Here is a 27,141-nt window from a genome sequence, read left to right on the forward strand (position 1 = left end):
TAGTAGAGCTCTGTTGATCAGTTACAGGCCTAGAAAAAGCAGAGATTTAACAAGGACTGGATTTTGCTAGATGGATATAATGAAAAGACAGAAAGGCAAGGAAGTTAAGGATATTGACAGGAATGTTACTGAAAAAGTAGACAATGGAATCTAAGTGGGATAGTAGGAGAAGTAAAGTAGGTTAAGTTAATAGTTTTAGAGAAAGTAGAAGGATCAGTGGATTGGAGATCCCAAGTTAAGCTAATCATAAAGTGGTTGAGGGTCGCCTTTGTGGCTCAGTGGGTTAAAGCCTCGGCCTTTGGCTCAGATAATGATTTCAGCGTCCTGCGATTGAGCCCCACACCAGGCTCTCTGCTCAGCACGAAGCCTGCTTCCTCCCAGCCTCTCTGCCTGCCTCTCTGCCTACTTGTGATCTCTGTGTGTCAAATAAAAAAAAAAAATCATAAAGTGGGTTGAACAAGCAAGTTTGCTGGAAAAATTTTTAGACAATAAGATGTTGGGATTAATGATTTTGGAGGTAAATCTATTATGGGTGATGTCATGACCCAGGTCATAGCTATAGGACTAGATGGCTGAAGTGGAATGGAAGAGATTATTGGTGCTAAGGAGATAGTGAAACTAAATTCCTGTGGTGTTAGTTAGGTTATATATGTAAACTCTGAGAACATTCTGGATGACAGTGGGCATAAGGATGGAATGGAAAAGAGCAGAGTAGTTTACTATGAGGGATTTGAATGTCACGGTAGGTTGTAAGGAGAACACCCTATCCTAGCCCATATACAGTATGAAAACAAATGGCTACTCCTTGAGAGAGCTACACGGAGAACTGATGATACTTCAGTTAAACAGGTTACTATTGAGGATATAATAGAATGAAAAGGATTGGGAATTGGAGAAAGAAGACTGAAAGAAAGACATAAGAAAGTACTTTTGGGGTTGCTATGAAGAAGATGATGCATTTAGAAGATAATTTGGAGAAAAGTTCCAAAACCTTGTACCTCAAACAAGCAAGAGATGAGTCAACCCAAAAAAATGTGGTTACCAAATCATTGGTGACAAATGCCAGTTTATTAATAAATTATTAAAATACAGAATTATTTTTTAAGTACTAACTCACATTTTACATAAGATAAAGTTAAAGTATAGTTTTGTTTATACTTTAGAAAAGAAGAGATATGTTAAGTATTTTTAAAAATTTAATGCCCCAGGGGCGCCTGGGTGGCTCAGTGGGTTAAGCCGCTGCCTTCGGCTCAGGTCATGATCTCAGGGTCCTGGGATCGAGTCCCACATCGGGCTCTCTGCTCAGCGGGGAGCCTGCTTCCTCCTCTCTCTCTCTGCCTGCCTTTCTGCCTGCTTGTGATTTCTCTCTGTCAAATAAAATAAATAAAATCTTTAAAAAAAAAAAAATTAAAAAAAAAAATTTAATGCCCCAGGGGCGCCTGGGTGGCTCAGTGGGTTAAAGCCTCTGCCTTCAGCTCAGGTCATGATCTCAGGGTCCTGGGATCGAGCCCCGCATCGGGCTCCCTGCTCAGCAGGGAGCCTGCTTCCCCTCCTCTCTCTGCCTGCCTCTCTGCCTACTTGTAATCTCTCTCTGTCAAATAAATAAATAAAAATCTTTATAAAAAAAATTTAATGCCCCACATCAGTTATTTTAACCCTTGGAATCTGCATTAGAGAGACAAGCCCTAAAACATCTGGCTTTGAAAACCAGTGGGGCTTGTGGCCAGGAGAAACAGAGCTGTAGGAAATGGAGATTGTGTTCTTAAAGAGTTCCCACATGGACTCAATTATCCTAGGACCCAGGTAGGGTAAAAGCTGAAGTTTGTAAATTGCCTAGACCGTATGGGAAGGACATTGATTTGCTAACCTTAGGTAACTGTTGGAGAACAAGGGCCTATTGGAATTCTTTTCAGGGACTGAAGCATTGATAGGTGCCATTTTTGCATTCTTCTTCTATCTTGCTAGTGCCAAAGTTGGCAGGTGCCATTTTTGTATAGTAAAACAACACTATACAGCCTATATAGTAAAATAACACTAATATTGTTTGCCCAAGTGTACTTCAATTAAAAAAGAAAGAAAGAATACAGACTAGAGGCGCCTGGCTAGTCAATAGAATACATGACTCTAATCTCAAGGTCATGAGTTCAAGCCCCACATTGGGAGTAAAGTTTACTTAAAAATAAATAAAAAATAAATAAATAAACACAGCTGTTTAAAAAGAGAGAGAGAGAGAGAATATTGACCACAACACTGACCCCAAAGCAATAAAAGTAAAAGCTAAAGTAAATAGAGAGGGATGCCTGGGTGGCTCCGTCCATTAAGCCTCTGATTCCGTTTTGGCTCAGGTTGTGATCTCAGGGTCCTGGGATCTAGCCTCAGGTCAGGCTGTACACTCAGCCAGGAGGCTGCTTGAGGATTTCCATCTCCCTTTGCCCTTATCCCCTATACATGTGTGCATTTGCACATACTCTCACTCTCTCAAATAAATAAATTTTTCTTTTAAAAAGTAAATGGAGAAAAGTCTTCCTACCACTTGAAAATTTAAAGCTATTATTCTAAATTACTATTTTAGGTTTTTTTTCTAATAGAAAGTTTCTATTGAAGTATATAGAGAAAAGAATATACATAATGCATAAATATTTTACTTGATAAATTTTCACATGTATAACTAGAATGTAAGTCAAGAAACAGAACCAACAGAGGGGCACCTGGGTGGCTCAGTCCTTAAGCATCTGCCTTCGGCTCAGACCTTGATCCCAGAGTCCTGGGATCGAGCCCCACATGGGGCTCCCCAGGAGCCTGCTTCTCCGTCTCCCTTTCCCCCTGCTTGTGTTCCCTCTCTTGCTGTGACTCCCTCTGTCAAATAAATAAATAAAATCCTTAAAAAAAATAGAACCAACAGAGAAGTTGTCATAATCCTACAAAGCCCCGTATGCCCTCTTCCAGCCATTACCATCTATTTCTCCTCTCCTCCAAATGTAACTATTTTGATTTGTAACTCTAGAGATTAGTTTTTCCTATTTCGAACTTTGTAAGAATTGATTCATACAGAATGTATTCTTTTTGAACCTGACCTCTCTTGTTCCGTACTGTGATTCTAATATTCATATGTTGTTACATATAGTTTAGTTTGTTCATTTTCACTAATGATTATATTACATTGTATGAATATAGTACAATTTATCCATACTTTTGTGGATAGATAGTTGAGTTGTTTGGCGCTTTTAGTGAATAGGTATATATGCATTACTGTTAGGTACATAATTAAGAGTGGAATTACTGCTTCGTAGGATAATGCTTAAGCTCAGCTTGAGTAGATACTACCAAAAAGAGTTACAAAGTGATTGTATCAATTTACATTCTTCTAGCAATTTATAAGAATTTATTTTCTCTCTACCTTCAGTACTTATTATTATCACTTCCATTTTAGCCATTGCTATATAGTGATATTTCATTTGGCTTAATTTGCATTTCCCTAATGACAGTAAAAGTTGAGCATCCTTTCATATTTGTTGGTCATTTGAATATGCTCCTTTGTGCAATGCCTGTTCATATATTTTGCCCTTTTTCTGAGTTGATTACCTGTCTTATATTAATTTTGTTTTTTTTTAAGATTTATTTACTTATTTATTTTAGATAGAGCAAGAGCATGAGCACAAGCACAAACATGGGGGAGGGTTGGAGGGAGATGGAGAAACAGATTGCTTGTGCTGAGCAGGAGGCTGACTCAGAGCTCAGTCCCAGGACTTGGGGATTGTGACCTGAGCTGAAGGCAGATGCTTAACCCACTGAGCCACCCACGTGCCCCACAGTCTCTTATTTATGATTTTCGTGTGATGCTATTCTCAATTTCAAAGAAAAGTCTTAAATGATTCATTATTAAATATAATGATTGCCATAGAGTGTTTTTTTTTTAAGATTTTATTTATTTATTTGACAGAGATCACAATTAGGCAGAGAAGCAGGCAGAGAGAGAGGAGGAAGCAGGCTTCCTCTGAACAGAGAGCCCGATGCGGCGCTCAAACCCAGGACTCCAGGATCCTGACCCGAGCCGAAGGCAGAGGCCCTAACCCACTGAGCCTAGAGTGTTTTTATTTAATTGATATTCTTTATTAGATAAAGGAAATTTCCTTCTATTCCTAGTTGGTTGAGAGTTTTTATCATTAATTAGTACTGATTTTGTCAGGTTTTTTCCTGCATCTGTCAAAACGACCATATGATTTTTCTTTTAATCTGGTGAATTACGTTGATTGAATTTCAAATATAAATCTATCCCTGAATTCCTGGAGTAAATCCTATTAGACTATGACGTATTTTCCTTTTTATATGTAATTGGATTAGATTTGTTACATTTTGTTTAGAATTTTTGCTTTTATTTTTATGAGAAAGATTAGCAAATAATTTTCTTTTCTTGGGATATCCTTGTCATATTGGTAGCAAGATTACTGGCTAAATAACTTTTGAGTAAAATTAGTAGGTTTTCCCACTGGATTTTTAGAAAATGGTAGCAGAAGGCGCCTGGGTGGCTCAGTTAAGTGTCTGCCTTTGGCCTAGGTCATGATCCCAGGGTCCTGGGATTGAGTCCCACATCAGGCTCTTAGCTCAGTAAGGAGACTGTTTCTCCCTCTGCTTGCCACTCCACCTGCTTGTGCTCTCTCTCTTTCTTTAACAAATAAATCTAAAAAAAAAAAAAAGAAAGAAAGAAAGAAAGAAAAAGCAGAATGCTCCATTTCAGAAATTTGTTGGAAGACTTCTGTTTCTTTTTTTAAGACGCCGTGACTTATTTCAGACCAAGGCTACCATTGAGAACAACAATATATATATATATAAGCTGCTATGGGAAAAAATATATATGTGTGTGTTATATATAATAATGTCATTCATCTATATACTATATATATCTATAGTATATATTAAATAATATATTTATATAAAACACAAATACAAAAATTTTAATTATGATATAATGAGCTGAGCAGATGGTCTGAATAGTAATATAGGCACACTAAAAATTCAGTCAGTGAGGGGTTACTGGGTGGCTCAGTTGAAAAAAAAAGAAAATTCAATCAGCTAGAAGATGAAGCTGAGGGATTCATTCCGTCAGCACACAGTACAAAAGCATGAAGAGATGAAAAGAGTATAGTCAGAATTTCTAGTATTTCTCAAATAGGAGTTCTAGGAAGAGAAAATGGAAAAGAGATAGGGAAATATCCCTTGGATGAAGAATAATTTTATCTTTAGATCAGAGGTCAGCAAATTTTTTCTGTAAAGGCCAGATAGTAGATATCCTGGGCTTCGTAGACTTTACAGTAGTAGACTTTGTAGACTTTGAGTAGTTTGTCACAACTACTCAACTATGCTATTGTAACACAAAAGCCATCATAGACAGTAAATAAATTGATGACTATGTTTAAGTAAAATTTTATTTACAAGAAATGGGGTCAGTCTAGATTTGTCTCATGACCGTAGTTTGCTGACCTATATTTGAGATTGAAAAGGCCCACTGGGGGCACCTGGGTGGCTCAGTGGATTAAAGCCTCTGCTTTTGGCTCAGGTCATGATGCCAGGGTCCTGGAATAGAGCCCCACATCAGGCTCTCTGCTCAGCAGAGAGCCTGCTACCTCCTGCCTCTCTGTCTGCTAGCATATTTATTTAAATTTTATTTAAACATTTGATTATGAGTTGGTAGTTTGATTATCATCCTAGAATATATATACATACTCAACATACTCATACATATCTACGTTTCTTTTTTATTTTTTCTTTTAGCTACCTAAGAAGAAAAGGAATAATAATAAATGAAACATCCGCAGTTGTATATGCTCAGTTACTCACAGGTCGTAAATATCAAATAAATCAAAATGGTGAAGTCCGTCTAGAGAAACAATGGTCGAAACAAGTTCTTCCTTTTGTTTATCAAACTATTGTAAAGGTAAGTCTCCATCAAATCTCAATTGTATCTAAATCTGCACTACTCCTGCTATATAAAGAAAAAACTGTATCATATTTAATATTTATTTATAAATAGAAAACTAATGCAGTAATGCATTATGGAGACTATGATTTAATATCATTTGAAAAAACTGTATGTATAATTGACATATTATATTGGTTTCAAAGTGTACAAAATGATTCAGTATTTGTATATACTGCCAAATGATCACCAATATAAGTCTTGTTACCATGTGTCACCATACAAAGTTACAGAATTTTTTTCTTATGATGAAAACTTTTAAGATTTACTGTTTTACAGCTTTCAAATACGTAGTACATTATTACTGACTAAAGTCACCATGCTATACGTTACATCCCCATGATTTATTTATTGTGTAACTAATACCCCTTCAGTATTAGTATAACTAGTACCCCTTAAGCCCCTTCATGCATTTTATCCATCTCCCCAAACCCCTCTGTCTGGCAGCCACCAGTCATTTCTCTGTATCTGCTAGTTGTGTTGTGTTTTATTTGTTTGTTTTGTTTTTTAAATTGCATATTAACTGAAGTCATGTATTTGTTTTTCTCTCATACTTCACTTAGCATAATACCCTCGTGTCCATCTATGTTGTTGCAAATGGCAAGATCTTCATTATTTTTTATGACTGAGTAATAACCGTGTGTGTGTGTGTGTGTGTGTCTATGTGTCTGTGTAGAGGGAGAGAGAGACCCCATATATACATGGGGGTAGGGTGTGCCTGCCAGCTTTAGCAGAGCACACTTGCCAATGCTAGCAAAGTAAAGGAAGAACACAAAAAAGAACACAAAGTAAAGGAAGAACAAACAAAAAAAAAAAGAACACAAAGGAAGAACACTGCTTTTACCCTGGATCTCAGGGCTAGTAAGTCTACACAAAAGCCCTTTACAAGCAGAATCTCCATTACCTTCAGCCTTTTGGTCTCCTAGACATAAGCCCCATTTGTTTTCAAAGCCACATACTTTGGCAGCCTGTCTCGCCAGTGCAGTTTCCAAGGGTTGGAAGGTGCCTGATACAGAACACAAACCCCTTGCTCCTCAAGAAGGAGATCTCTCCTGATTGTGGGTCTCCACATCAGGGGCAGGGTTTTTGGCAATAGTATGTCTGCCTCTCCTACCCAAATCAATCTGTACCTTTTAATCTTTTGTTGTGGAGTTGCTGTTCAACTATTTTTCAGGTCTCTTTAAGAGGGAACTAATTGTTCCATATGTAGGTGAAGATTTGGTGTGTCCATGGGAGGAGAGGCATTCAGGATCTTCCTGTGCTGCCATCTTGAACCGTCTTGAACCACCACAAAAACTGTAGTCTTTGAAAGGGTTGTTATATGCTCACTCTGTGCATAATTAGGAAACTTGTCTTTTTTATTTATTTATTTTTTAAACTTAATATCTAATTAAAAGCCTAGCATTAGCTTAACAGCCTACAGTTTTAGATTTTTTTTTTTTTTAAAGATTTTATTTATTTATTTGACAGAGAGAAATTACAAGTAAGCAGAGAGGCAGGCAGAGAGAGGAGGAAGCAGGCTCCCTGCTGAGCAGAGAGCCCGATACGGGACTCGATCCCAGGACCCTGAGATCATGACCTGAGCCGAAGGCAGCGGCTTAACCCACTGAGCCACCCAGGCGCCCCAGTTTTAGATTTTTATTCTCCAAAAAATGTTTGCCTGAAATAAATTAGTAAATAAATAAATAAAAGTATTTGCTTTTGTATTGGTAATTTTGGGTGTGATAACAAGACAAAAAAAAATTTTTTTAAGATTTATTTATTTATTTATTAGGCAGAGAGAGAGGGAACACAAGTGGGAAGACTGAGAGAGGGGGAAGCAGGCTTCCTGCCAAGCAGGGAGCCGGATGTGGGACTCCATCGCAGGACACTGGGATCATGACCTGAGCTGAAGGCAGAGGCTTAACAACTGAGCCACCCAGGCGCCTGAGACAAAATTTTTTTAAAGCATGTACTGATACTGTAATTTTGAGAAACAGTATAGTGTAGTGATTAAGAACGCAGACTGCCTGAGTTGACTTTTTAGCTGTATGATCTTGGCGGGTGATATTTCACGCCCTTTTGGTGCCTTAGTTTCCCCATGTGTGAAGTGAGGCTAATAATGATCTGTGCTATACAGGGTTGTCTTGAGAATGAAATTAACTAATGTACAAAATACCTAGAAGAATGGCATATAAAGTCAATACATTTTAGCTGCCAGTATTGTTATGTAGAAAATCTTTACATTTTGCATTTGCAGACAGCATGGTAATAACCCCATAGGAAGAAAAATTTGATGTCCAATCCATAGGACTTTTGACTGTGATAATTTACTTTTATATTTCATTCTGTATAGGATATCCGAGCTTTTGACTCCCGTTTCTCCAATATCAAAACATTGGATGACTTGTTTCCTCCCAGAAGTACGGTCTTTATGCTGGGAACCCCCTATTATGGCTGCACTGGAGAAGTTAGTTCCTGTTATTGTTACTAATTAAATTTCTTTCTAGTTCTAAGTGATAGTTATTTAACTTCTCTTCATTTAGGTATAAAATAAAATGTAATACTAAAGGGGAAAAGTTCATTTGTCTAACTTATAAACACAGTATTTGACTATATATCTTTAATCTTGAGCAGGTTGGGGTTAAGAGGCAGGGGAGAAAGAATTCAAATCTTAATCTCTTATTTAGCAGGTTTATTCATTATGGTAGTGGATGAAGCAGTTATGAAATTATTTTAGTTGTATTATTGAGTTGGTGAAGTTATAAATGTGTTGATGTTTGAGGAACTCCAGTTCTCACATGAAAAAGATACATGTAAATATGAAATGGAAGAATGCAAAGAAGAATCTGTGGGGACAGATTAAAATTGAAGGTATTAATGTGAACTTATGATTTTAAAAATATATCCATGTGTTTAGACATATGTATATGGACACATATATATGGATATATATGTATATTTGTATGTGTGTGAATGCATATATGCCTATACATACATGTACTTTCTAGCTGTATTTGCTCAAAAGGTTAAGAAACAAAGATAATCTAGTAACAATACATTTAATCTCCAGGTTTGACCTCTAATAATACACCCCACTGAAAGCTTTTCAGAGAAATGGCCCATTACTAGGCTGGGGCAGGGTAGGTAGAAGATAAACTTTTTACTTTACATTTTCTAGAACCACCGGTTAGGCCAGAAAATAAAGAAGTGCTCAAAAGACTGATGGGACCATATCACATAAACACAGAAACCAGGTCAAAGGAGCTCCTACCAAACTGCTCAAATCTGGGACAGTTTGAGTACCAAAATAATAAAGTACACTAGTGCATTATAAACCATTGGGCTGGGGGGGATAGGAATTAATGATTCCACAGTGATAATAAATAAGCAAATAGAGAACAGAAGGGCCCTTGTTTATAGTATCATGTCAAAGGTAAATGGAGTGTGCTAGAGTTGGAAAACCATTTTATAAGCATTACAATAAAGATTGAATCAAGTAACAATCTCCATTGGAAACTAAATCTAGGGGGAATTTTTTTTATCTGAGTAGGATATTTTCATGGCCTTAGAAAGTGTCTTCCCACAGACCATTAATTAGTTATGAGAAAAAAAACCTAATTGGACAGTGAAGAAATTGAGCAATGTCATGCACCTCCATATGTGATACCAAGGTATTAAGAAGGACACATCACCCATGCACTATTCTAGCTGAGAATATATGAGCTTAACTTAATCATAAGGAAACATCAGACAAATCCAAAATGAGGCACTTTTGTTTTTAAAGGCAGGATGAAGAGAGAAGAATGACCTTATTCTTCAAAAATGTCAATGTTATAAAAGACATAGACTTTGGATATAGTCTAGATTTAAGTTGGCTAGGGGGTATGATAACTAAATGTAATGTCTGATCCTAGCCTGAATTCTGTAGTAGAGGGAGAAGAGGGTTTTCTTTATTATAATATAGGAAAAATTTGGGGCCAACCGTGACAAAATTGGTATATGGACAGTTGATTGAACTATTTTATCAATGTAAAATGAGTGTATTTAGTAACTGTACTGTGGTTATATAATAAAATATCCTTCTTCTTAGGCTATATTTACCAAAATATTAAAGGGTAAGGGATATGATATATGTAATATACCCTCAAAAAGTTAAAAAAAAGTAATTATGTATATGCATAGAGTACAAATGTTAAAGCAGATTGAGTAAAATGTTAATATCTAGGTAAATGTTTTATAAGTGATCTTTAACCTGTTTTTATGTTTGCAGCTTTTTGATAATTTAAATTTATTTGCAAATAAAAAGTTAATTTAAAGGAAAAAAAACTGGCTATTAAAGCAATGTGTATTGGCTCAAATTTATAATATAATCACATTCATTTATGAATTCTAAGAGAATCTCCAGTATCCAATTTTACTGTCTTGTTGTATTTCAGAAATAAACATTGTTCAAATAAGTAGAAAAGTAAATAAAATGTGGTGAAAGAGACTAAAACATTGTGATTTTCTTTTTCCCTCCAAGGTTCAGGATTCAGGGGATGTGATTACAGAAGGTAGGATTCGTGTGGTTTTCAGCATTCCATGTGAGCCCAATCTTGATGCTTTAATACAAAACCAACATGTGAGTACCATAGTCCATATTGCCTAATTTAGAACTGATAAACTTTGAAAAGTGTTAGAAGCATATTTTTACCACCTCCTTTGAATACATTATAAATATTTTATTTAGTACTGATTAAATTATCTCACAGTTATGTCTAGTACTTAAAAATGAGTGTGGGGAATCTGTTTTCAAACTTCATGCAAATGTTCAGGGGGAAAAAATCATTGAAATCTCATTATTAATCTGTAACAGTTTTTATGGGTTATCATGTTCAAGCTTAAGAAGGGGCACGTGTCTTAGCCTATCCTCTGGGAATAGGCTTAGATTTTTTTAAATAAACTTTTCATAATTAAAGCCTATATTTTTAGTTTCAAGTAGTGGCCTTTTTGCAATGGAAGCTAAAGATGAACAATCACTAGAAAAAAATGGGAAACTGCATTTAAATTCACAGCGTCCTTTTTTAGGGCCTTTTTCCTCCAAAGATGTTCACTGGCCTCCTTTTATTTTTCCCTATTACAATAGGAGGAGGATTCTGATATCTGTTGTATATTCTTATTGATTGATTAGATAATTACTTCAGCTGAAATTAATTCACAATCAGCCAGCTATTGATACTTACACTTTTATTTCTCTAATAGTAAATTCTAAAGCTTTAAATGAACTAAGGGCATTGAACATCAGCATATACTTGAAGAAACATTATGGAAGGCAGAAAAGTCTCCAGATTCTTACCATCAGGTGTCTTTTGGAGAAAGGATTCAGAAAGCACAGTCAGGAAACCAGGAGAGTGTCCTGCTTGATAAAGATGCTGGAGCTCTCTGTTCTGGGAGTCAGTGGAGGGAAAAAATTATTTATGTTCCTTTATCCCTAGCTTTTTCTAGATCTGAAAGAGACTACCCACCTCTAAAGTACAGTGTGCTAGGCATGCCTTCTTCTCTATGCTTTTTCTCTTTACATACCTTATTAACTTTTACTCATCTTCTTTCTCTACCCCAGTGTTCTCTGCTTTTTTACTTTACATTTTCTAGAATATTTGTGATGATCTTCATCAATTTTAATTATATCATAATCAAATATTTCTCAAAAACAATACCATTGGTATTTTGGATAGGACAATTCCTATATAAAATAGGATTGTCCTGTATATGATACAGGAATTGTCCTGTATATGATAGCATAGTTGGCATCTTTGTCCCCTGGAGACTAAGAGGCCCATGCCAGTAACTGAATGATGTGGCCCTATACATTTCCAGATGCTTATTAGAAAAATAAGTAATACTACCTATGATAAGAGAACTACTACCTTAAGTCCTCCTATCTATTCTGGAAAGTGTATTTGAATTGTCTGTATTATTTATAATCCTAATAATGCTCTTGATGGAAAAACTATATTGCATTCTTTACCGAGGATATTAACATATTTTAATAATGAATTTATATATTCCATGCACCAAAAAAAGTTTATCCATTTGGGGGTTATTATAGACATAAAATATGCATATAATTGATAAGTGTTTATTATATTTATACACATTCATATGAATATAGTATATAAAATCCATATAAAATAAGTATGTGTTATTATTATGTATTTTATGTCAAGATTATATGGTAGCTTACCTTTTTTGGTACTGGATTTGTAATTTGCTTCCTGATTAATTTAAAAATTATATGATCTGATACCTTTTTTTAATCTTAGTTTCTTCCCTTATGTACATAAATTTAGGTTATATTTCTTTGACTGTATTAACTATAAGCCTATATATACTTCTTACTTTCATATCATAGTAAATATAATGAAGAACATTTTTAATTGTGCTCAGTAGCAACTGTTTTGATGACATACTCATATTTTAGTTCAATGTTAATAATCATCAAGGCCTCATTATGTCCCTAGTGCTTTACTAGTCCCTACTTGGAATATGAAAATTAATGTTTAAAAAATAGCTCTTGTCTGCAGAGTTTGCCATTTAGACTTACAGTAGACTTTATTTCTTGAGACAGTTTCACAAATTGTATATTTCCTCCCCCTTTCATTCATCCTTGGGAATTCTGTCCTTTAAGGAGAGAGAGGAGCAGAAAAATTCTGCCTACAGATCCTTTCAAAAAAATAAAAAGGGAAATGGATCACTTACTTTTGAGAATCCTTATATTGCCACATTCCAATGGTTAGTGATGTCTTGATTATCTCCAGATTTTAAAGGTAAAGAAATAACATTTGATGCTTTGTGTTTCCATAATTGACCTTTTTGTTTTTATATTTGAAGAAATATTCTATAAAGTACAACCCAGGATATGTGTTGGCCAGTCGCCTTGGAGTGAGTGGATACCTTGTTTCAAGGTTTACAGGAAGTATATTTATTGGAAGAGGATCTAGGAGAAAGTAAGTTTATGTTAGAGAAATTTACTTAAAGTGGCAGAAAAAATTAAATGATAAAGATAAACTGGTTAATACTTTAGTATTTATTTTCTTTTATTAATTGCTCTGAATTTTCTTTTAAAATTATGCATAAATTCCTCTGATGGTGATCTTTCATCTAAATGGCACGTGTTTTAGGCGTTTGGAAAGACAGTTCTTATTTTTAGCAGCTAACAAATTGAACCTTGAAAAAAGGTATCAGAAGGTGTGTGTGAATCTCAATAATATATTTCCCTGCGTTTTCTTATCTCATTCTCTTCTCTAGTTATATAATCTATTTATATGATTTGTTAACTCGGGTTTTAAAGCCTTTCCTTTCAATAACTGCTACTTTGGAAATAACCATGAAAACTATAGAAGAACAATCAAAACTAAGTTTTACTAAGAATTGAAAGCAAAACTTTGTATTCTTTGAACAAAATTTTAAAACGTGTGTGTGTGTGTGTGTGTGTGATTTAAATTCAGCCCTCATGGAGACCATAAAGCAAATGTGGGTTTGAATCTCAAATTCAACAAAAAAAATGAAGAGGTACCTGGCTATACTAAGAAAGTTGGAAGTGAGTGGATGTATTCATCTGCAGCAGAACAACTTCTTGCAGAGTACTTAGAGAGGTAAGTGCCTAATAAGATCCTACTAAGCATCCAAAAATGTGGGAATGTAGTAACTCTTTTACTTTGCTGATACCAATTTTAGACCAAAAAAAATGTTTCCTTTGGTAAAATGTGATGTATTACATATAAACGTAATTGTGTATCATGGAGCATCATAGCTGTTTGCAAAAAGAAAATAGAAAAATACTGTATATTTTTTTTAATTTTTTTATTTACTTGACAGAAAGAGATCACAAGTAGGCAGAGAGGCAGGCAGAGAGAGAGGGGGAAGCAGGCTCCCTGCTGAGCAGAGAGCCCAATGTGGGGCTCGATCCCAGGACACTGGGATCATGACCTGAGCCGAAGGCAGAAGCTTAACCCACTGAGCCACCCAGGTGCCCCTACTGTATATTATGTAAAATGAAAAAGGATGATGAGAACTGGCCTACTCTTATTTTTTTTTTAATTTTTAAATTTTTAAAAGTTTTTGTTTTGTTTTAAGTAATCTCTATACCTAACATGGGGCTCAAACCTACAACCCTGAGATCCAGAGTTGCGCTCTCCACCAACTAAGACACTCAGGTGCCCTTTAGCCTCCTTTTACTGAAAATTTTCCTTAACTCGTTATCATAAATTATTCAGTATTTTGCATGTCTATGTTAGTAGTAAGAGAATTGGTACAGATAAACAAAGCAACTCTTCACACTGTGGATTTTCTGAGTCTTAAAACTTCAACCAGATAATAGATTACTGTCCTAAAATTATTGAATCTTATGCTGAAATGGTCTAAAAAATCAATAAATCTCAGCTCCTCATTTAAAAATGAGAAAACTGTACTGAGATTAACTGAGTTACTCAGTGACAAAGATTTATAGGAAAACATTTACTTTTCATTCATAATCGAGTGTTCATTCCTTTGTTCTACTGGTTTCTAACCCTGAATTTGAGGATCCTCTTAGTTTACTAGGGCTGCCATAACAAAGTAGCACAAACTGGATAGCTTAAAACAACAGAAATTCATTGTCTAACAATTCTGGAGACCAGAAGTCCAAAACAAAGGTGTTTGTTAGGACCATGCTTCCTCTGAAAATGGTAGGAAAGGAACCATTCCATGCCTCTTTGCTAGCTTCTTGTAGCCTCATACATTTGTGCTGAACTCCAGGCCTCCATCTTCACATGTGTTGTCCCTGTACATCTTTACATCATCTTTTCCTCTGTTAATGCCTGTTTTGGTGTCCCACATTTCCTCTTTTCATAAAGACACAGCCATGTTAGATTAGGGCCTACCCTAAAGGCCTCATTTTTATTTTATAATCTCAATAAAAACCTTATTTTCAAATAAAGTCACATTCTGAAGGTAGTAGGAGTGGGACTTCAATCTTTCTTTTTGGGGAAGGAACATGATTCAATCCTGTGTTACCATCTGAAAATTTATTTCTTCACTTCCATATATCTTTTTTTTTTTTCACTTCCATATTTCTTTAAAATGTTGTATTTACCCTACTTTTTAATGATTTTTCAACTTGACATATGCATTGATTTTGTACCATGAAAAATGAAGCTTTAGCTCTCTTCTACTACCTTCCCTTTCTATCTCCTCACCTTCCTGCACGTGTGTGTGTGTGTATTACCCCTTTCATTATAGTTGTATTAAATCTGTATTTAAGGTTTATTTGATTGAGATAATGTAAATGGTCTCAGGTGGACCTTGTAGATTAAGATGGTTGCATGTCCTTTCTGGTACACATTTTTGTTTTCCCCGTCTTTTTTGATCATTTCCTTATTGTCTATATTCACATAACTAATTCAACCCTAAACTCTTTATCATAGCTGGAAGATTTTGTATAGTCAAACAGATCAGGAGATCTCTCAGTTCTGTTTTTTCGTATAGACTTCCTCCTTGAAACCTTCTATCTTCTTGCTTTGATGTAAACTAATTATTTTCTAGAGCTATCACATAGCTGTCATTCTAAGGTTTCTCTCTACTTTTATCCTAGGAATTCCCTTCACCATTCTGCCTTACAGGATTCCTTTATTTCCTGACTTTCATACCTTTTTCTGTCTTATGTCTCCAGTTTGATGGAGCACTTACTCCAAGAGTTTCCTAAGAGAGCTTGTGTGTCTGGAAATGTCTTTATTCTTCCCTGACTAGACTTGATTGATAGCTGGCCTGGGTGTAAAATCCTAGATTACAGAAGTTTTTCCTTAGAATTTGAAAAGTACTACTCTGTTCTCTTTTTGTTTCCTTTGCTGGTAAGAAGTCCTATGCCATCGTGATTCTGAATCTTTGTGTGTGATCTGTTTCCATTTTCTGAAATCTTCTCAGAATCTTCCCTTTACCAGTGCTGTTTTAATAATGTGTGCCTTGGTATGAGTATTCTTTCCTTTGGCTGTTGAGTCATTTCACACTTAAAACTGATGCCCTTCCATTATGAGAAAATTCCTTGTATTATTTCTTTGATAATTTCCTCCTCTCTTTTTTTCTGTTCTTTCTGAGACTTCTGTTAGATGACAGACCTCTGGATTAATCCTCTTAATTTTCTTATCTCTTCTTACCCATTTTCTATATTGTTATACTTCTGTTCTACTCTGTGGGAGATTTCTTCAACTTTATCTCATATCATTTTTATTTTTATTTGATTTAATCATTTTTAATTTCTCAAAGTGTGTCCTTATCCTCTGACATTCCTTTTCTATAGTGTCTTTTTCTCTTAAGATAGTAGTTCTCGTTTTTCTTCTATTCTCTGTATTTTCTATTTTCTCCAAATTGCTCTTTTTTTTTTTTTCTGTTTGATTTGACTGCACCGTTCATATTAAAGTTTGTTTTTTTTTTTTACTTCTCTGGTGCTTCTTTGGTGTCTAATCATATTTAGGAATGAGGTGCTAAAAAGCAGATTGGAAATTTAGTGTGCTTTGGTGGGGCTTGTCAGGTGGGACTTTGCTATTTTCACAAAGGGCCTCCAAATATCACTACTTATGTGTGTATATTTTCCACAGGCTGGCTCCTCCAGCTTTTTCCTTGGAGAACAGATATGAGGAACAAAACTGACTTCCAGTGTTTTGGTTATTAACTGGGAAAAAGGGATCTTATTATGGAATGGATAATATGAAATCCCTCCAAACCTCCTTTTAAATGACTTATTTCTATGGCAGCTAGAATAGTGTTGTCAGACAGCCCTCAGCTATGAGCTTTCTTCAGGGATTGCCTTACAGAAGAGAACTGCCTCACCTAAAGTTATGTCCCTTTCCCACAACAGCCACAGATCCAACACCTGATCTACAAGGAGGTGTGTGAGACCTAGCCGACCTGATTGCCCTAGTTCAGGATAATTCTGAAGGACCATCCTATTTTGAGATCTCTGTAGAACTGACCAAGGAGTTCATTAACAGTAGATGACAGCCCAGCTTTTCCCTCTTTTGCTTCCTTCCCTTTTTCCTTCCCTTCTACATATGTTGATTCCACAAGAGCCCTCTGATAAACTTCCTTCTTGCTTATTTTCATCTCAAGAGTATGCTTCCTAAAGAAGTTACACTTCCTAGCCTGCTTTCTAGCAACACGTTATGTAGTAGTTAGACTGTCATCAATTCCTTATCATCTCTTTATGTCCTACCCACACATCTCCCTGTGCCTTGTATTCCTAAAGCTAGAGCATCCTCTATTCAACCTCTCCAAAAGATAAACTACAGACAGGTCTTGTGCTGGGGTGAAGGTAAGTAAGCACATGATCAACCAACTGCTATTATACAAAATTTTCAGCTAAAAGTCTAGTAAACTTCACCCTGCCCATACTACAGCATTAAAATGTACCTGGAGCCCTAATTCCAGAGCTTTTGCAGACATGCACGGTTTAAATCAGCTTGCTTGTTGTTGACTTCCCACCCTGGTTGCTTAGGGTGTAGCTTTTTCCTGTCTTTCAAACCAGTTAATACTTACCTATACAGTCTCCAGTTTCTAAAATTTTGTTAACAATTCATGTATGCTCTCAGACTTAACGTTTCTCTTTTCATGCCTTTCTGGGTCTATGCCCTATTTTATACTTTACTCTTTTTTTAGTAGGTTGGGAAGTGAGCAAATATTAAGCACATATGTTCAATCTGCTATGTGTATTTAAAAGTCCTGCACTATTTAGGAAGCAATGGTGTTTTTAGGCATATCAGAAGAAACTTTTAGGTTAGTTTAGTTATTAAATCTTGATTTAAAGTTTACTTGATTGAGATAATGTAAATGGTGGACCTTGTAGATTATTATGGTTGCATTGCCTTTCTTGTACACAGCTTTGTTGTGAAAATTAGAAAATGAATGTGTAGATATTATTTTTGTCATTTATCACCTATCATTATGATCTGAGAGTAGTTAGAGTCAGTAATTGAAATTTATAAGTAATTGAAGTTTATTACAGTTTATGAATTGAATCATTTCTCCCATAGCTACTGAGAGTTTTTTGAGGGCCTGCGAATACTTTCAAATCATTAGGCTCTATCCCTTATTAATACTCTGTGTGTAATAATCAGTCCTCAATACGTTTTGTATGTTCCCTTGGAATCCAAAATTATTTGATAGGAAGTTTATGGGAAGTTAGCCATATATATTTTCTAAGCAGTATTTTTGTTTGTTTGTCTAGGGCTCCAGAACTATTTAGTTACATAGCCAAAAATAGCCAGGAGGATGTATTCTATGAAGATGACATTTGGCCTGGAGAAAATGAGAATGGGTAAGCAAAATTTGTGGTTTTTATTGGCTCATAGTTCAGCTTAGTAGTTCTAGTGAAGGGTACAGTAGCTAGTTTAAAAAGAATTTATACTACTTTTGTGGGGAGGGTTTTATATATTTGCTTTAAGATCGTCATATAATCTGTTTCACTTATATCAGTAAAGTACTTTTAAACTAATTTTGTGGGGTTTTTTAATTACTGAGAGATTTATAATTAGTCCCAATTAAGTTTAGTGATTAATTATTAATTATGTAATTGATATCTTTTATAATTCACAACCCTCGGAAATTTATTACACCTTTTGTATAAACCTCAGAAAGTTTTAATTATTGTGAAAAATTTATTGTTTTTAATGTAGTGCTGAGAAAGTTCAAGAAATTATTACTTGGCTAAAGGGACATCCTGTCAGTACTTTATCTCGTTCTTCTTGTGATTTACAAATTCTGGATGCAGCTATTGTTGAGAAAATTGAGGAAGAAGTTGAAAAGTGCAAGGTACTTATTTTCAATAACCAAGATGACTGATGAGATTTGAAGTTAAATGGATTGTATATAATTTGACAGATTATTTTTGTTTCAACCAAACATGAACTCAATGATTCTAATTTATGACAGGTAATCCTATGGTTTAAAAAATGTAACAGCCACTTCCAGTGGCCATTAATAAGTTCATATGAATTTTTAAAAATGCACTTTAATATATAAAAGCTATCACATTTAAATTTTATGTTCTAATGGTGTTTCTAATTTTAGGAATCAATATTCGCTAATTCTAGCCAAAATACAAAGTTTGTGATTAACAGAGAGAGATCACAAGCAGGCAGAGAGGCAGGCAGAGAGCGAGAGAAGGAAGCAAGCTCGAGGCTGAGCAGAGAGCCCGATGCGGGGCTCGATCCCAGGACCCTGGGATCATGACCTGAGCCGAAGGCAGTGGCTTAATCCACTGAGCCACCCAGGTGCCCCCAAAGTTTGTGATTAAGAAATAAAGTTCATCCCCTATTCCTTCCTATTCTAAGTTCTTTAAAGACATAGTTCTTTTTATAGAACATAAACATTGTGTTTAATTCACTTTTACAGAATCACTTCTAAACATATTCCTTATTTTTGAAATCCTGTTTAATCTTTCCTATTTTTTTATGTCTTGAGGGATTTTTTTCCTTAAGATTTATTTATGACAGAGAGAGATAGCAAGAGAGGCAACACAAGCACAGGGGACCTGGAGAGGGAGAAGCAGGCTCCCTGCTGAGCAGAGAGATGACGTGGGGCTGGATCACAGGATACTGGGATTATGACTTAAGCTGAAGGCAGAGGCTTAACAACTGAGCCACCCATGGCGCCCTTATATCTTGATTTTAAAAACCCATAATCTTCTGTGTAGGCTTAACTATTTTACTTATTTTGATCTCTGTCTTGATGTAATGGAAAATGGATTGATTATATTTCTTTTTTTTAACTTTTATTTTCCATACATTTGCCTTTTTATTAAAATGATGTTGCTTTGTTAACACAGCAGTCTCACAGCAAACTACATTAAGAAATGGGCTCTGAAGCCATTTTCCCCCATTTCTCTTTCAACACTTTTAATGTTAGGCCAGATACTTTAGATATTTATTTTCCATGTCCCTATTGTCTCATTAATAAAATGAGAGTCAAATAGTACTACTTCACAGGGTCATCAAAAGGATTAACTAAGTTAAATCATGTAAACTCCTTCTAATAATGTCTGTTTTTAATGCCTAACGATGCTTGGCTTTTATTCTTTTAATTCTCTTATCACATATTCAAGAGCTATGAAGACAGTCTGAAAAATTACTACTGGATGATTCTTGTTCTCTTTAGGAAAAAACTCCTAGAGCCAAGAGTTTGATTTTTTGTGATCTATCACTATCACTATCTTTTGATAGATACTCAGATAACGATAGAAACCTGCATTTCATTTTTTAACCTGCATTTCTTTTTGTCTTTCAATCTAGACTAAAATCCATTTGTACAGTATTGTTTTTGAAATGAGTCTCTCACTTAATAAAGGTTTATTACTCTAAGCCCCCAAATTTTATTTGAAATTCTCCATTTCTAACAAGCTCCCAGATCATATTTTGAATAGCCAGACCCCAGAACTTTTCATTTCATATATGTGGGTTAGGGCTTATTGTGAAAATTCCTAAGTTTATTAATTTGCTTAGTGAATCAGGCTTGATTGCCATGTCCTCTAATCAGTGCTATAATGTAGTAATGCCTCGAGATACGTTAAAGCATATAGGTTGTTGTCTTCATATACAGTACTCCAGGCACAAGTTTAGGGACTGCTTTTTTAAATTACTTAAAATACTTCTTCTTTTTTCTCCTTCTTGCTGTTTTCAGGGGGCACCAGTTGTACCCTATTAGTCCTAGTCTGCTGTGGGCTGAAAGCATAGACTTTCTGTCAGTACTGCCTTCACTATTCATTTTATTCAAAATTATGATCTCTCTCTACAGTGCTGATCCCCCCTTACCTGCTTTATTTTTCTCTGCTTTTTACCATCAAACATTTCTTGCTTGTATGTATGTCTCCTTAAGTAGAGCAAAGGAATAGGCCACTGTTTTATCCTTAGCACCTAGATCACTACATGGCACATAAATGGAACTCAGTAAGGATTTGTTGAAAGAATAAATGAAATACCTTTATAATAAAAGATAATAGGGTCTGTTTAAAGACTTGAGCATTTTACAGTATATAAATACAAGAACTCTATGGTATATGGTCTCTATAGCTTGGAGTTGTTTTATGCTCTTTTGTACTTATTTCCATAAGGTGTGTTCTAAAGATGGGTGGCTGCAAATTAAGTAAACTGTTGCCATTTTTCTTAGTTGGTAAGACTTCACTTAAAAAATATTTAATGTGAATGGTAGTTATGGATTGCAATGGATATAAACTGTCCTCATGGTTTTATTGGTAGAACAGGTAATGTTATTTCTGTTTTACAGTAGAAGGAGGCTGATGCTTAAGTTGAGTGTGAGTTCACAAAATTAACAAGGAGTAAAGATGGGACAGAACTCTTCTTCCAACATTTGTTAGATGATCAAAAAATTCAAATATCAAAGCCAATTTCATAATAGTTTCCAAAAGCAAGGGCTTTGTTAAATCAGTGGCACCTTAATTTTTATAAGTAGCCATAAAACCCTAGTATTGTCATAGATCAGTATTTTATACTTATTTTCTTTTAATGTAGATCTTCATTGACCATCATATATAATTCTTTTTAGAGTAAAAAGGCATTTGAATAGGATAGCATTTACATAAAGTTTTAAACAGGTAACTCTAATCTTTTGTTAGCAGTAAGGTTACTTTGGGGATATTAATAACTGGGAAGGAATACAAGAGTTCTTATGTTGTGCTTAGTAATGTTCTCTTTCTTGAACTTAGCATAGTTATACATAGATAAGCTTATACTATAAAAATCCATCAGGTTTTATGCATACTATTTTATTTTTCTATGCCATAAATGTCAAAAAAATTTCCCTTTAAAAATTGTAAGGGGCACCTGGGTGGCTCAGTTGCTTAAGCATCTGTCTTGGGCTCAGGTCATGATCTCGGTGTCTTGAGATTAAGCCCTGGGTCAGGCTTCCCACTCAGCAGTGAGTCTTCCTCCTCTCCCTCTGCTTCTCCCCAATGCTTGTGCACACTCTCTCTCTCTCAAATAAATAAATAAAATCTTTTTTAGAAAAATTTTTAAGTAAGAATTTATTATCCCCCTGCTGCATCTGAAGAACTTCAAATATTCTTTAAATACTCATTTCATTTGGCTTTTAAAAATGAATAGGAGCACCTGGGTGGCTCAGTGGGTTAAGCCTCTGCCTTCGGCTCAGGTCATGCTCTCAGGGTCCTGGGAGCAAGTCCCGAGCCAGGCTCTCTGCTCAGTGGGAAGCCTGCTTCCCTCTCTCTTTCTCTGCCTGCCTCTGCCTGCTTGTGATCACTCTCTGTCTGTCAAATAAATAAATAATATCTTTATCTTTTTAAAAAGTAAATAAATAATAAAAATAAAAATGAATAATAATCATGTCCAACTGAATAATAATAATCTTATTTTTAGTGTAAATCTAACTGACAATAATTTTATAATTTAATATTTTTAAATATCTAAAAATTTTTCTTTCTTCAGCAAAGAAAGAATAATAAGAAGGTACGAGTGACAGTGAAGCCCCATTTGCTGTACAGAGTAAGTTTCCTATCAAAGAATTCAAAGCCTGTATTTCAAAAGTGTAGAAGAAACAAAATATTTCTGTTATAGTAATAGAAAAATTATTTCAAATTAGAATTAATAATAATTAAACTTTCTTCTCTTCAGCCTTTAGAACAGCAACATGGAGTCATTCCTGATCGAGATGCAGAATTTCGTCTCTTTGACCGTGTGGTAAATGTGAGAGAGTACTTTTCAGTTCCAGTTGGCCTTCGGGGCACCATCATAGGAATTAAAGGGGGTAATATCTCAATACTTGGTGTGTCTTCAACTGCATCTGTAATTGTAAAGTAAAACACATATTTCTGTGTCTTATATCTAAGCAGGAAGCAACAATGTACATATAGTTAACACTATTGTACTCTACACTTAAAAATAATTAAGATGGTAAATTTTATGTCATGTATTTTTATTTAAAAAAAAGAAAAGAAAAAGTTAGAGAATGGAGGGAAAAGGGAAGAACAATTGAGGATCTAAATTTGCCTCAAAGGGATGCCTATTGTGAGCAGCTTTGCAGTGTAGATTCCAAAAAAATCAGCCTAGCATGAAGCAGCAAATCCAGTGCCAAGGGGTCAAGCTGCTGGCAGCACTATCTTTTGATGTCTCAAGCACTCAACTTTGGTCTAATTGTCTGGACTAGGAATGGTAAGGGCCAGATGGGTAAAATGAAACAACCCTCCTGCTGCTGTCTGCTCAACCCCCTGCATCAGCTGTTCAAATACAGAGCATATTATTAGATTGTGTTCTAGTTAAGTTGTCTTGATAAGGCCTTAGGACTTTGGTAGCATTGGAGTTTTCTTTATTCTGGCAGTTCCTATCAGTAATAGTGACTACTTGGAATTTTGTTTTGAGAAGGTTTTTAAAGCTATATATATGCCAAGTGGGATAAAGCTTTGTAACTGATTAACCATGTCTGCCATGGATAAAAAAGGGAAATATTTCCCCTCAGCCCTCATCTGAGACCTCATCTCCATAGTCCATTCACTAAAGGGAGTGAACAATCCTCTTACCTTTTATAATCTTAATAATCTTTTGAGGAAGTACCCCTCCTACAGATAGGGAATAAGAACCTAAAAGGTGAGCTTTAAGCCTTCAGAGGAGAAACTCCAGCCTCTCATTAAGCCTCTTCTTACTTTCTGGAGCTTAGATTTCAGACAAAAGTGTCAGGTTGAAAGATAGAGCTGAATATTGGGGAATGGATGAACTCTACAGGCCTGGTTTCAGCTGGGCAGGACTGGGGATGGGGAACAGACATCCCTCCACTCCTATCCCAGGCTAGGATGTTATCAAATATTGTATTAGGGTTCTCTGGAGAAATGGAACCAATAAAGTAGAAAAGGGGTAGGGGAAAGGTGGAGAGAAATTGAGGTGGGGGGAGGGGAAGGGGTAAAAGAGGGAGGGGAGTAAGAAGAGGGGAGAGGGAAGGAGGTAAGGTCGGTGAATTCTGAAGTAATGTAATAGATCTATTATTAATTTAGGCTTAGAATTCAAATATAGCTAATTACTTCATTTTATCTTGGTGTTTCGGGTAAATTTACTCTTGCCAGATATATCTCATCAGCCTCTCTGCCAAGTATGTTCTTCTCTGTTCCTATCTAAGTTTATTGCACTTTCTCATGTCTCATATCTCAGTTATGGCATCTGTAATCTACCAAGTCATCTCAGCCAGAACCTTGGAGTCATCTTTGGCATCTCTATCCTTTTTATCTACACAGGTCACAGATTCCTGCCAATTCTATCTAATAATATTTCTGTTCTTTCCATTCTATTCCCTTTATTAAATAAACTGCCATGCTTTCAGATCATCACTGTCTTTTATCTTACTGCAAGACCTTCTGAACTGCAGACTCCAAAGTTACCTCTTTTTTTTTTTTTAAAGATTTTATTTATTTATTTATTTGACAGATGGAGATCACAAGTAGGCAGAGAAGCAGGCAGAGAGACAGGAGGAAGCATGGTCCCTGCTGAGCAGAAAGCCCGATGCAGGGTCCATCCCAGGACTCTGGGATCATGACCTGAGCCAAAGGCAGAGGCTTTAACCCACTGAGCCACCCAGGCGCCCACAAAGTTACCTCTTTTATTAAATCTTTCATTATGAATAATTTCGAACGTAGATAAAAGCACAGAGAAAAATAAAAATAACCCCCTCACAACATCTAATTTAAAATATTATTTTACTTCAATACCATTTAGGTAATCTGCAAGTTTATCTACTTTTGATTTACTGTATTCCCCTAAACCATTTTCCTGTAGGTGTAATGCTTTTTACAAGCCAGACACTTAAATGCTGATTTTTCATCATATGATTTTTAAATTCCTCTTATTTAACAGCTAATAGAGAAGCTGATGTACTATTTGAAGTATTATTTGATGAAGAATTTCCTGGAGGCTTAACAATAAGGTTTGTATTTCCTGATGATAATTACACTTTGTAAGTATGTCCACGTGGCCAGTGACTTTACATTATTTGTTTATTTGTCCACAATTTGAATTCCTGTCATATGCAAGACATCATACATGCTACTAGGGATATAACAGTGAATAAGATAGACATGCTTTCTAGACTCACAAAGCTTTCATTTTAGTGGGGGAGATAATTGTGTAACTGATTATAATATTAATTATTTAATTAAAATGTGAGAAGTGTTGGGAAGGAGAAGCTCCAGTTTCTGTAAGAGTATGACTTCTAGAAAGTCTTCTTTGACAAGTGATATTTAAGATGGAACTTGAAGATTGAGTAATAGTTAACTGGAGGAAGAGGGAAGAAGAATGGCAATGGTCAAGAAGAGGAAATAGAAATAGCATGTGCAACAAAGGATTTATTCATTAAAAAAAAAAAAAGAATGCAAGTGTCAGCAACTTCAGCAACTATGTAAGATGAGAGTAAGAGAAAAGAGCAAGCCAACTTTGAGGACATGCTAATGATTTTGATATCTTGGTCTTTATTCTTAAAGCAATGTGAAGTCATCAAAATCAGAGGTGTGGCATGATTGCAGATTTAAATTTTAGTGGAATTGTGGTTGCACAGCCACACTGGGGTGGTTTGAGGGAGTAGGAAATTGAGCTGACCCTTGAGAAGTTTGACCATGAAGGAGAGAAAAAGTAACTAGAGGTTAGCAGGTTTAAAGCCAGAAGATTGGATTTTTTTGTTTTTAACTTATATGTGAGATTTACTTATTTGGGGGGCAGTACTGATTGAAAAGTTAAAAAGTTACAGGAAAAAGGATTATGATAGAATGAAAGATGCATGGAATGGGCTCTGTCACTTAACCTTTGTGCTACTTTGGGTAGGTAGTTAAAAGCATTTTGACCCTCAGTTTCCTCATTTATAATGAAGATACATACTTTACTAGATTATGATGAGGATTAAATAAAGTCCTTTCCAGTTTCAGAAATATATCATCTTATAAATGGAGATCTTTCTATGATTTCAGGTTCCTCTACCGAATTTAAAAGTAATATTTACTAATTGAGATTATGGACTGATTGTCTACCTAAAAATAATTTGATTCTTCTGCTCCCTTTAGTATTATTTAGTATTATTTCCCTCTGAAATAACTGTTTACTTTTTAGGTGCTCGCCTGGTAGAGGTTATCGACTGCCAACAAGTGCCTTGGTAAATCTTACTCATGGGAGTCGCTCTGAAACTGGAAATCAGAAGTTGACAGCCATTGTGAAACCACAACCAGCTGTGAATCACTATAGCTCAAATACATCAATTTCTTCTGGGCATTTGGGAGGCCTGAACCATTCTCCCCAATCACTTTTTGTTCCTACTCAAGTAAGACTCTTAGTCTTTCATTTATTTCTGCTTCTTTATAAATCTCAGACAGACTTTATAAGTAAAACCTAATTTGACTTAGTTTTTAAAAAATTTTTGGTTCAAGTCAATTTCAGATTTGTTTTTAAGTTAATAGGCTAGTAAAGAATGCTACTAGGGTGCCTCTGTGGCTCAATTGTGAAACATCTGCCTTTGGCTTACGTCATGATCCCAGGGTCCTGGGATCGAGCCCCACATCAGGATCCCTGCTCAACAGGAAGTTTGCTTCTCCCTCTCTCTCTGCCTCTCCCCCAACTCATGCTCTCCTTCAAATAAATAAATGGAATCTTAAAAAAAAAAAAAAAAAAAGGCTACTGATAACATCCTATGTCTGTTATAAAATTACAGTTTTAAAAAAATACATTTTTAAAAACGAACCTGAGAAGGCCTGTTTTCATATGTTTACTTTTCAAACTACATTTGTATAACTCAGATGTTGTATTCTGTCTGCTATGAAATGACATGAATTTGAGAGGTTAAAAGGGAGAGAATTACATTAATCAAAAGCCATTTTCAAGTTCCTACCCATGCAACTCATAGGTGATTTCCTCTATTTTATCTTTCTGGAGACGAAAATTGAATTGTTTTGTGTGAGACATTGTGTAACTCCATGTCCCCAAATCTTACCCACATTTTAATCCAAGTAATACATGTTCATTATAGACTAATTAGAAAGTACAGATAGGGAGATAATAGCAAAGGAAACAGAACCAAAAATCAAATTTCATAGGTAACCACTATTAAATTTTGGTACATATTTGTTCAGAGTTTTAATCTGTACAAAATCAATTCCTCATAAGTAATAGCTGGTTTTTTAATCTGTT

At 35.4% G+C, this 27,141-nt stretch overlaps 1 protein-coding gene across 3 annotated transcripts in view; it reads left to right on the plus strand.

The window, feature by feature from the left end:
- Positions 1-27,141, plus strand: part of XRN1 (5'-3' exoribonuclease 1) — a 103,824-nt gene that overhangs the window by 45,047 nt on the left and 31,636 nt on the right. For all 3 annotated transcript variants that reach the window (XM_059163878.1, XM_059163879.1, XM_059163880.1), the window contains 11 exons: positions 5,770-5,932; positions 8,310-8,423; positions 10,479-10,577; positions 12,827-12,942; positions 13,444-13,590; positions 18,192-18,281; positions 18,640-18,775; positions 22,420-22,476; positions 22,606-22,738; positions 24,829-24,898; positions 26,071-26,278. In XM_059163878.1, coding sequence (XP_059019861.1) covers positions 5,770-5,932; positions 8,310-8,423; positions 10,479-10,577; positions 12,827-12,942; positions 13,444-13,590; positions 18,192-18,281; positions 18,640-18,775; positions 22,420-22,476; positions 22,606-22,738; positions 24,829-24,898; positions 26,071-26,278 — 1,333 coding nt within the window. The remainder of the gene's footprint in view (positions 1-5,769; positions 5,933-8,309; positions 8,424-10,478; positions 10,578-12,826; positions 12,943-13,443; positions 13,591-18,191; positions 18,282-18,639; positions 18,776-22,419; positions 22,477-22,605; positions 22,739-24,828; positions 24,899-26,070; positions 26,279-27,141) is intronic.

This window comes from Mustela lutreola, chromosome 2 (genome assembly GCF_030435805.1).
Source record: "Mustela lutreola isolate mMusLut2 chromosome 2, mMusLut2.pri, whole genome shotgun sequence".
NCBI lineage: Eukaryota > Metazoa > Chordata > Mammalia > Carnivora > Mustelidae > Mustela > Mustela lutreola.